General features: G+C 30.8%; 1 protein-coding gene across 21 annotated transcripts in view; it reads right to left on the reverse strand.

The window, feature by feature from the left end:
- The window catches only part of LOC105149436 (CUGBP Elav-like family member 1-A), a 562,295-nt gene that overhangs the window by 65,431 nt on the left and 484,439 nt on the right, over positions 1 to 12,425 (reverse strand). For all 21 annotated transcript variants that reach the window (XR_846598.2, XR_846599.2, XM_087403816.1 and 18 more), the window contains one exon: positions 6,676 to 6,724. Coding sequence is in view for 19 of the 21 variants with exons in the window: in XM_087403816.1 (XP_087259942.1) it covers positions 6,676 to 6,724 (49 nt within the window). In the remaining 2 variants the exon portion in view is untranslated. The remainder of the gene's footprint in view (positions 1 to 6,675; positions 6,725 to 12,425) is intronic.

Consider the following 12,425-nt stretch of genomic DNA (forward strand, 5'->3'; position numbering starts at 1 on the left):
ACGTAGAAAGATAATAAAATTTGCATAATCCTGTAAAGTATTTCGAGAAATTAAGAAAAGTATCGGTGCTTGAGAATGCAGCGACGAAGCGAAAATTCTGCGAGCGCTTCGTCTATTTCGCATGCTAATACGATTCCAGCATCGAGAACCGCCATCGCTGCAAATGCAAAACGTCGTGCCATACTAGGTTTTTGCGTGGATGCAATAAACAATAGATAAGGTATTCGACTGAGGTGAAAGACGAAGTACGATTACGGCAGGTACGTGTCTTACTTACGAATCAGCTATCGCTGACTCACTGAGCTTCTGTCCGATAAGATAAAGCTTATCACCGATAGTTGCGGTGCAAGACTAACCGCTTTCTTTGCCTCCACTTCACGTTGTTATTTTCCGCGATCGCAGAAACGTTCCTTGAAACACGTTTCAACTCGAACATAGCTAGTTGCTCCATAGAATCAGCAGTTCTTAATTTATTTCTTATTGATTGGTACAATCGAACGTGATAGTTTGCCAAGATAAAAGTTGATTAATTGAAAGCGTGTAATTATTTGTATAAAGAATTTGCTATCGATTAATTGTAAAATTTTTTTTCTAATTTCGTTCATGAATAGTGCTTAAGAATATATTTCAAGAAAAAAACTTACACAATGATTGGTATTATTGGAAAAATAATCAATATAATAACAATATATTTGTTTATAATAATAATATATTACTACAATTTAGAGAATGAGTCTGTTTTAAAGGTATGTTTTAAAATTTCGTGAACATGTTATAGAATAAAAAGGAAGAACAAATATTCCTACGAATATTAGGTTGCAAATGCTTATCGAAATAGTGGACATAAAGTGATACAACTGAATGCGCCAATCATACGTATTTCGTATTCAGATATATGTGAAAAATAATGGATGATATTTTGAGAATCTTTAATAAATAAAAAGATGTACACCTGAAATTTTAAAATAAAATCATTATTTGATACTACTGCTTCCATTACTTGTATCCATTATTTTGATAACAAAGCACATGCAATTTAATATTCATACGAACATTTCGTTCTTGCTTTTTATTTCGGAACATGACCACAAAATTTTAAAACTTACTTATGATGCTTATGACACTCTGTATAACGAGCAATTCAGTTCGCATGTGTAAAAGATGATGTAGGTACGTAACATTTCGTCATGTTTAATAAACGTGAATAGCGCAAAAAATAGTGAGTTGAATGCATGAGAATGACATAAATTTCATTACCACAATGTAGCACCGAGCAAACTATAATTTACGAAGCTATCATTTTCTCAATGAATCTTTGAAACTGGCAATCTTCGCTCGCATTACAGACAATTTCGACTTTAATGTAAAATTTTGTTGGCTGAATTATGAAATGTATCTACATTAGGATAATTACAGAGATAGAATTACTGACGAACATTGAGGTCGCACAAAACGAGATAATAAATAATATCAAAAAGATTTCCAATTAGACAATTGCATAAAACTCGAGGATATATATATCCATCCATTATATCCATCTCTCATCTCGTCAATGAAAAAGCTAGAACCTTTTATTAGAATTATACCTGGCTCAAAAAATAATCAAATTATTCGTCGCGTAAAAGGATAATAAAAAATCAATCGAAATGATAGAAAAATAAAAAAATGTGATATAAATTAGCTGATTAATTGTCATAATAACGTCTTAATAAGAAAATTTAAATTTGTTTAATTAAACTGTTTCTTCTTTCTTAAAAATCTTTAAATTCGAAACAAAACATATAAGAACAAAATGTTATAGACTTTAAAAATAAATTATATTCAAACAAATTTTTTTTATGAACGTATCAAAATCATCATAATTATTTTGATATTGTTTCAAAAATTCAAATCAATAACTCGTAAAGTTTATTTTTGTGTACATATCGATTGATAGCAGAATGAAGATAGAACACGTTGTATCCATGGTATCAGGTTCAAGCTAGAGGAATAGGCTGAAAAGTTTAAAGATTGAATTGCAGACAGATGCGTGTGTGTATAGTGTTAATGTGCGATTATTAGCGTCCGGTTATTAATTGTTTTCCATGAAGAAATCGACATCCAATTTATTTTCGAGGCTCATGTTTATTAAGACATTATGTAACCAATGACTGAAACAATGTCGGCATGAAATGGGACTCGTAAGGAAGGAATCAGCTAGAACCGTTACTAGCTAGAGCCCGGAGCAAGCCTAGTCTGTTAGCCAAAATAAACAGAATGTCACGGATATAAATAAAGCTTTCACTCTCTTCGTTCTTCTTTTCGTTGAGCTGTCGCACTTGACGTTGTGACAGAGGTCCGTTGATTGGTGTGCATCGGAAATACCACTAAAATGGTCCACCCATCGCTTCGTCATTGACAAGAATAATTATAGGACAAGACATTATGTTCGTCCTCCGTTCAGTAGTTTTCTCAATTGTGAAATTAGCAGTTTTTTACGATGTTAGCATTAAATAATATGAATTGGTAAGTAGAATCGAGTTTCACTTACATTATCTTGAAAATCTTATAGAATTATTTTTGAGAAGTTGCATTGATCGAACAGAAAAAAATTCCATCCTAGTGGAAACGTTCGTTTCGTTCATCACTTGTTGACCCAAATTATTTGGAAAAAATGCTATACCTCAAAATTTGTGACTGTATCTTAAAATTTGACTTGATGGAATTTTTTTGATGGCAGACTCAAATTTAATGTCTCAAGTCTCAACATATGTTAAAAACAGTTGATTTCTTTTCTCATATTTTAAAATTTATTTAAAATTTTTTAAAATTATTTTATAAATATATTTCTTTTTATTATTAGCCAAAATATCAAACGGCCTAAAAGTCCAGCATGGGTCATTGGTAACTCATGCGGCACGAACGTGATAAATAATATTCTACAACTACTATAGTTGCTATTTAATATCACTCTTCCACTGGAAGTTCATAAATTCATGCCGATAAATATCGGAAATTCATGAACAATGTTTCAAATAATTCACAATAAAACAATTTAGTTATATAATATCAATGTGCCACGTTTTCGAGAAAGTAAATTTTCAATTTCAGATTAATTTTGCGTTTTGTACGCAAACTTGCGAGTTGCTTTATCTGAATTCGGTTTATGTCAGTTGCGGTGTTCATGAGAGTCACCTAACGACAAGACAACTATAATACTCTGATACCAGGAAACGTTCTCTTCTTGTTTACTATTTTCCCGTTTTACTGGGATTTACATGTAGCTACGGCACTATTCATGTCGGCCGCCATCGCGCACGTTCTGCATCCTATATAGAAAAATCCTTTTCCGTATTGCACGTGCGCGTGGTTACGAATAGCCTGATCTCAGTTTCGGTTACACCACGTCGTGTCTATTCATTTTTATATATAACGGATGTTATGTACTTGTACCCCAGTTCCGTTCGTTTTACTGATGTCATAAAACGAAATTTTGCTGCTTATCAGTAATTCAACAATAATTCAGATAAATCAGATAATTATCATTATTCAGATCAATAATAACTAAGATAACCAGATCTTATATGATCTAATATCCATTATATTTTATAGAATTATTTTATATCTTTTTTACGATCATTCTCATAGATTTGTATGAACATTTTAAATTTAATTTAAAACGCATGAACGTTAATTCCGTTGGCTATTCTTGTGATATGTTGCAATGAATTTTTTAATTCTGTCTTCTACATTGTATTTTTAAGCGTCACATCCAAGTATTATACTATACATTTTTTTATCATTACACCTTTTAATAAATTTTAATCTCTGCATTCGTTATATTTAATTTTTTTCCCAATATAATAGAGACAATAATATATTATTCTTTTTATATTTCGTAATTTACAGATTTTCAATGAAAATATGAATGTAGAATAGAAAGCTTTTTTTTTTTTAAATTAAATGTAATAAATTTATATTATATGATCTAATCGTAACAATGATAAAAGTTATAAATTATTAATATATATATTTCCTACAGTCCTCAAGTTTCATTTTTATTATTTCGAATTTACAAATCTCTTTTCTCTACTTTTCTATGAATGATATTGTTATAAATTTTAATTTTGTTAGAAAATATATCATTTCAATAAGAATTACATTGGGAAGAAAAAAGAAAAAAAATCTACATTTACACCATTATGAGATAAGATTGTTTTTTGTTACAATTTATTCTTTTTTCATTCGTGTTATTATTTTATTTGTTGTTATTGCACTTTATTGTATTCTAATAATGCTCCATTTACTATTATGTATTTTAATACTTCTCTTATACGTTATTATGAAGAAACATATTTAATTGTATTAAGGAATTTTAGAAATTGTTCGTAAAATATAGATTTTATTTTTAATTGTATGATCAATTGGATTTCTTTCCTATGATCACGCTTTCATCATTCAGAATTATCTTTGCTAATTTGATTGAAAAATTAAAGCAAGTTCAACTGCGAAGCCGTGGCAATTGAATGGTTAACCAATGAAGTAACTTCTGTTTAACGCGTAACTGCTAGTAAACAAGATCGAGCGTCGGTCCATGTAACGTGGTTACTTGATCCAGGATCTTGTTCATGCAACTGCGCAAGCTCGACCGTAACAAACAAAGTGTCAGAATCAGGTTTCGGTTAACGCTAAACGCAAGGTGTAAAGCCGCTTGAATCTTGGCGTGATTACAATTTGGCATGTCATTTGCACACAGGCTGCGCCTGAAACGGTGTTGCGCTTCGATGTAAAAAACGACCGCGCATGAACATCCTTCGAGGGGGGGAGGAGTTCTTATGCGGCACAAAATAAAAAAAAAAGGAAGATAAACGAGATGAGTAAAAAGGGGGAAAAGGAGCGTAAAGGGTAAAGCATGGAATGAGAGAGTGAACGATCACGCGAGAGAGAGAAAGACAAGAAACAGAGAAAAAGGGAGAGAAAAGAGAGGAACCGAGCGGTCCAGCCCAGCGCAGCACGTGACGGGTGTCGTTAATATTTCATTAGCATTCGTTTTGCGTCGTCCCACCGACGTGGCCGGTTTTATGTACGCTTTACGTTACACCCCCGTCCAGCCGGTAGTCGAATTTTTATTGCTAACGCGGCGCAGTTATCCATAAAAAAATCGCGCGTTTTGCCACGTTCGTTGGCTCTCCTGTTGGTTTTCGGAGTACTATCCGCTGCGCTTTTCGACGTTCTCGAATTTTTACATGACCCTTTTTCGATCGATGGAAGAAAACTCAAAGTAAAATTACATGAATATCTAATATTCACGAGGGATGATTATCTTTCTCCTACTTTTTCAATCACATTTTTCACTTTTGATAAGTTGTTAAAAACATTAAATTGAAGTTGTTAAAAGTATTAAATTAAGTTTTGTTTAACTTTTCATTAATTCATAGTACATATATATTTATATCTAAAATGTATATAGCAAATAGAATTTATATTTTGAATTTATAAAATACGCGGATTTTATGGAGTGACAGAGAAGAATTAGTGTTAATTAATTTTCAAATAGTTTTATTCTTGTATCTAACTGTATCTAGTATTCTAGTACTCTTATATCATTCTTGTATAAAATACTGATTTTTCTGAATGGAATATTTAAATATTATCTACGTATTTAGAATAATACTTAGAGTAATATCTGGTATTATTCTGAACAGCGCCTATTCTCTCGAACCGTTCAATTTTTTTTTTATTGTACTTTCTATTTCCCTAGGTGAGGGATCGTAATATTTAAAATTTTTTAATATCTGGTATTTTTACAATATCTGTGATTTATCACGACATTTATGAACATACTATCCAAATAAATTTGTCAATGAAAAAAATCGAAGATTTAAAAAATCAAGTAGAGAAAGAACATGCCACATAAGAATTCGCTTGCAAATCGATTCTTAGTAATTATATGTTGTCGGCAAAATTTGTTCGCCTTTGCTCATTCTCACAATTCTCTTGGCCTACCTTATCATACTACCACTTCATAGCTCGCTTATGTCTTCTTTGACTATGCAATCTCGACAAGCCCCTCAATTCAGCCAATTAATTAGTATCTAATGAACGTGCTTTGAGCTGCATTCTCCGCCGAACGAAGAGAGTTAACTTTATCTTCGCGACCGTTATTGTTATCTTCTCTTTCGGTTATACCGTCATGCCACGTTGCTCGAAATTCCATCCTTAATCGTGCCAGAACTTCGAAGCGATCGAATGATCAAACAAGATATTCGAAAATTATATTTGATATTAAAAATTTATCTCTTCCTAAAATTCAATACACACGAAAAAAGTTCGGAGTTTGTTTCTAATGAAACGGATTGGAAAAATATGTAAGATTTGTGAAAAATATATTTGACGCAAGATGCTACCACATCTTTTGATTTCCTATTAAAATTATATGCTTTCTGTTGCTGTAGTGTATTATCACGCATTTTGCTTTACATAAATCGATCGATACAAACAGATTGTTACTATCTCAATCTTTGTTGAGATATGACAATAAAAGTGCAAATTTTTTTTCTCATGAACAATACTTTGGTTTCCTTGAAAATTAATTCAATGTCATTACTTACAATGCGGTCTGAGTATGTCGCAATATTAAAAATTTAATTAGCAATCTTAGCGCGTTTCAAAAAAATAATTAAACTTTTAACTCACCATTCCGATTCTCGCTGTCGGCTGGCTTCATTTGGATCGGATGGCGCATCTGAAAATAAAAGAGACAACGATATAGTTTTGCACTCCCGCATCTTGAAAGTGTCTGGACATACGTAATAAAATGACATTTATTATTGATAAGACTGCCGATATCGTCGGCGTTAGAGTGCGGGTTCGAGTGCAAAGTTCGTTTCGCGCGCTTTTTGAAAAATGCAACGATGAGAAGCCATTTTCCGCGGTTTGCGGTTTGCTCTCGTTGTAGTTACATAGAGATGAGTGTGAATGCAATTCGCCTGGTCTTATTCTAAGGATTCTTTCCTATTTCGTACACGAGACTGAAAATCGAATGCGATATAACACCGGAAATCGTTGGAATATTTTATAAAACGTCATATCATCACAAATACATATGTGTGTCGATGCAACGCGCTGTTTCCGGCAGGATTGAGAAAATTACTTTGTAAAAATAATTAATTATCGTTATACATTATTCTGAAAAGTATTACGTTACTACAGTTAATACTTAAAAAATATTGAGTCGTTACTTTTCTGTTAATTTTTTGCACTACTATTTTAAATACAAGATTTAACATACATTTTATATTCTAAATTATTTAAACACAAATAAGAGATAAGAAAACCATTGGGTCTGTTATTTTATTTATTATATTAAATGTTCAAATAAAGTAATTACAAAATATTATTCTTTAATTAAAAAAAAAGCATCTTTGATTCATTTTATACGAAATTATCATAAAATACATTTCATTAATATTTTTAAAATAAAAATTTAAATATAATTTATAATTTTAATAATTAATATTTATAATAATTAAATTTAATAAGTTAAATTTAGTAATTTATATAAAAATAATAATAAATTATAGTGCCTGCAATAGCGGTTAAACTAGGTGTTATAAGTAAATTTAATTAATTAATAATTGATATTAAAAAAGTTAAAAAAATTAAATAGAATTATTTTAATAAAACATTTCTTTATATGATGAAATATGTAAAGATTTAATTAAAGAATTATTTAATATTAAAGATAAATAAATTAGGGAAAGAAATTAGGATTAGAGATACCCTATTATTATAATTAAAAAGAATATAATTAGAAATTAAACATTGAGCATTAAATTTAAATAATTTGGCGGTAATTTAAAGAGTTAGAGGAACTTATTTAATAAAATTTTTTTCATATTTTTTAATGCTGCATTAGCGATTAAATATTTATCTATTTTTTAAATGAAATCAATGTTTAATAAATGTTAATATAAATTAACGTTTAATTGTCAAAGAATTTGATATAAGAATTTAAAAAATAGAGAACATTTAATGATTTTAAAAAAATTATAAAAATTCTAATATAATGTACTTTCCTGTAATGGCAGATATTACGATAGCGGTGTCCGTTACAACGATATATTGAGAGGTCATCGAAACAGGCGATTTTTTGGGGTAAACGATATTTATGAGTGAAATGCATGGAAATCGTGTTTGGAAAAGTAGATTCATGACCAATCGCTTGTGTGAATATGGAAATCATTTCGGCATATTCGTTCGAACGTGTGCAATGAGATTTTCTGCGCAATGAATTGATGACTGGCTATGTGCTCGCGACAAATACACTAGATCTTCATAAACAGATAAGAATTGAGAAGCATCAGTGCGTAGTAGTGCGATATACGTATGATTATTTATTGTTCGTTGTATTAAAATCGATTTGCGTCAAATTTAATTGTGCGGAATTTGTTGCGGGATAAAATTCATTACAAGTGAATGTTTTGGCGATTGAAATAGAATACATACGACTAAACGATTTTCAAGTAAATGAATGTTATCGTGATAGAACACGTGTGTAGGCTCTCATATATTTTTCTGTCTACGTTTAAAATACTCATATTATTTCAATAGTGTCAAAAAATTTTCGAATAAAAAGTGCGGTCAATTAATCTTTTTATTTTTAATTGCGATACGCGAATATAATAGCTGAGTACAATAGTCAATAGATCTCTATATCGTTTACGATGCTTTGTTCTGTAAATATCCATAGAGTAATTATCGATAATATTTAATTACTATGTATTGCTTTACTATAAATATATTTCTTAAAAGATTAAAATTTTTTAATGTAACATTCTTTATTACATGAATTTCTGGATATATGTATATCGTTTAACAGCTGCAACTACTTGTCTTATAAAGACTCATAAAAAATTAGTGAGGTGATTATTCTTGGCAAATAAAAATGCAATAGCTATATCATAAAGTTAAGCTCTTCCAACCAAGATGATGCATTATTGCGTCATAACAAAATAACTGCATGTAAAAGAAAAGAAAGAGAGAAAAGAATCATGAAAGGGAAACAGAAAGAGATATCATTTATAGGTATATTGTGAACCTCCCTTTCGAGAGAGGAAAATGGCAGCTAGTCTAACATTCCCATTTATTATGATGGTTATTACATGCCAGAAAAATAAGCCATCAATTTTTACGACGTTTGAATTATATCGATCGAGGAATTTATACTTCAACGAGAGCGATGAACAAAGAATTATGATCTCAGCCACTTTCGAAGTCCTTATTTTTAATTTAATTATTGGACTCGTTAAATTTAACACCGTCACTAAGTTCTAACGTCGATGAGAAACGACGATGAGAAAGCTCGAAGGAAACATTCAAGAGATCCTCGATGTGCCGCCAGTCGTAATGAATGACTCACGGCATTGCGAGAAACGGAACAAGTAGAGTATACTCGATCAACACGCCGTTGCTAATCTATTAAAGACGAGCAACCATATAATCATATCGTTTTAGAATGACGAAAGATACTGTGAATAAAAATAATCGATAAAAAGATATATTTACTAGAAATAATTGTAAAAATGTTAACATTTGATTGTTTAAACATAACATACATATGAATTAGTAAATTAGTCTAAAAGGAAGTTTCATTGTAATAAAATATTATTTCTCTCTTTGTTCTTTATACACTTTATTTATAATCCATTTACAATTCTTGATACTCTTTATTTTGTAAATCTCTCAATTGTACAAATGTTTATTGTGAAAGCTTTCACACTCTTCTTTAAATTTTTTATTATAATTTTTATCTAATAAGTCAATACATATAAAATGATGTTAGTTCAAGTATTTGTATCGCATTATAAATATTTTATCATATATTTTCGAATTCTCTAGATTTTGTATCCATAGTATAGACTTTTAGATTTCCATAAAATATCTGTATCAAGCTCAAATCACAAAATGTTTAGTTTTCGATCTTTCTGACATTTACATTTATAAATTCTTAATACTATAAATTTTCAATTTCATGAGCAATTGTTCTGTTCTATCTAGATCTATGTACATTAATATATCTAATTCCATCTAATTCTATTAAACATTTATATGTATATTCTTTTTCCCTAATTCATAATAATAATATAATAATAAAGATATATTCCATATATTTTTATTATTATAAAGATTGTGAATTATACGAACCTTTCCACAGATAATCACATTCATAGACAGTCTAATTGCGTAGATAGTCATTTTCATAATTCCTTACATTTGATGTAATCCGTTGAGCAATTACGATCGTTTTTAGTAGTGCACGGGTTAAGACTTCCCGCAGAGCACCGTGTTCTCTGAGAATTCCTGTGCTCATTTGCCATTCATTCCCGAAACTGGGTTGCTCGCAATTGTGCCTCCGGTTCTATCTTGCAGCCGTCTGTGTCGGGAAGGATCACCCCAAGATTCGAATTCGATATCCGTATCGACTAGTGGGATCGATATGCCAAGCCAGGTATAATCGGCCCACTAGCCACGATTGCGATCGAAGATTATGCGCATCGACTAACGACCCATATACCACAACGATGATGCAATCTGGAGGCACCAGATTCGCTATATAGAGTAGTAAGCTCGTATACCAATACGAAACATAACAGAGTACTATGCAATAACTTCAATATTTTAAGTATGTTATCTTATTGAAAAATTTAAATTTTCAATTTTTGATAGTTGACGTCGGAATGACATTTGATTAAAAAATATACATTAATTTATGAAAGTTAAATATTTTCAATAAGTAGTTTTAATGATTTAAGATATTAATTAATTTAATTTTTTAAGATTAATGAATTTCTTAAGATCTTATTAATTTAATTTCTGAAGAATTATGATATTTTTAACAATAACTTTCTCATAGTTTTCATTGTTGATTTAAATTGTGTGTTTTTGGAATTGTCCATTTTTATGATGTCCTCTAAATATTTCATATTAATTAATTGATAATTTATTAAAATATTTTAAACTCTATAATTAATATATATTTCAAATTTTATAACACCTTATATATATACATACACAGAATTTTCTCTTCTCAAAAGTTCTTTCAAAATATTAAATATTAACGTACATCACAGATCTGATATTTTATTTTTAGAAAATAATACAGCCAGATAATGAACATATTTTGCTTGTATGATTTCAAGACGTGTCATAATAATTTTTCGTTAATCCTTAGCGTAGCTAGCGATATAAATTAAATAATCCAACAGATCAAGACTATATTACACGCTCATAAATAGAGCATTGGATCGCTCAACTATGTTGCTTGGAGAAATGCCTGTTAGCCGACCTCTTAAATCAACGTGCGGAACGCTCGTAATACCGAAAACCAGTTGTGTAACTATCATCTGCAAACCATCTTTGAACGTTTGTGAATGTTTTAGTCTAATGGTCCAAATTCACGAAGCTTATATTTAGAAATTAACTTTAACATTAAAAAAATATGTAAAATAATAGTATAAAAATCAATTTGAAGCTGACATAAATCCGAAAATTCGCGAGATGAATTATAAGAATTTAAAAAATAGTTTCTAATATCGTGAAAAATACAGTATAAAAAGAATTCTGTCCAAGAATAAGACGAAGCATCCCGTTCAGGAGTGCGCGCTATCTTGTTGCGAGTGAGTTCAGAATATTCTATTTGCGAATCTCCTCGATACTCCGGACGCGAAAGAATTTCTCGTATCGCACTGTGTGAGAGCCAGCTTGAAATTCATATCTATGCTAAGCGCGTGGCGCGTTTGGGTTTAGTATCTTCCGCATCGTACCTTTATATTGCGGCCGATTCGGTAATTTCGTGCATAGCAATCCTGCTTAAAGTCGACGGATGGTTTGATCCATAGGCGAGGATAAACTTCTCCTGCTTGATGAGATTTTTATAGAAGCCCCCGTAATTTCGAGAAGCGCGAATTTCGGTGAGAAACACCGAGAATATTGATGAGAAATTTGGGAAAGCGTGGAACAATACCGCAATATCCGGCAAAAAAATTAAAACCCACAGGGTCTAAATGTTCCTCGAACCGTTGATATCCTTCGAATAATAAAATATCTAGAATAGGTGAAGCATAATCGGCTTTTAGTCTTCCAAACGTAAAATCTCCTTCTGACGGACTGCAATTCTCGATTTTTAATCTAGAGTCTTCCCAAGAAATGAAGTTCAACAGTTTTCGTGTAAAAGAAGGAGCCGCCAGCACGAGTTGGAGTTACACTCCTGAATTTCTGCCAACGTTCATCCTCATTTAGGAAGTGCAAGTTTTCTTTCGTAGAAATTCTTTTTCCACATCATAAGTCAGAGGCCAACCTTTTATCTTGCTAAATTTTAATCCAACCATATTAATAGAGAACTCTTGAAATACTCACAATGAATTGTAATATACATATAGTAGATT

This window comes from Acromyrmex echinatior, chromosome 3, assembly GCF_024713525.1.
Source record: "Acromyrmex echinatior isolate Ae372 chromosome 3, ASM2471352v2, whole genome shotgun sequence".
Taxonomy (NCBI): Eukaryota; Metazoa; Arthropoda; class Insecta; order Hymenoptera; family Formicidae; genus Acromyrmex; species Acromyrmex echinatior.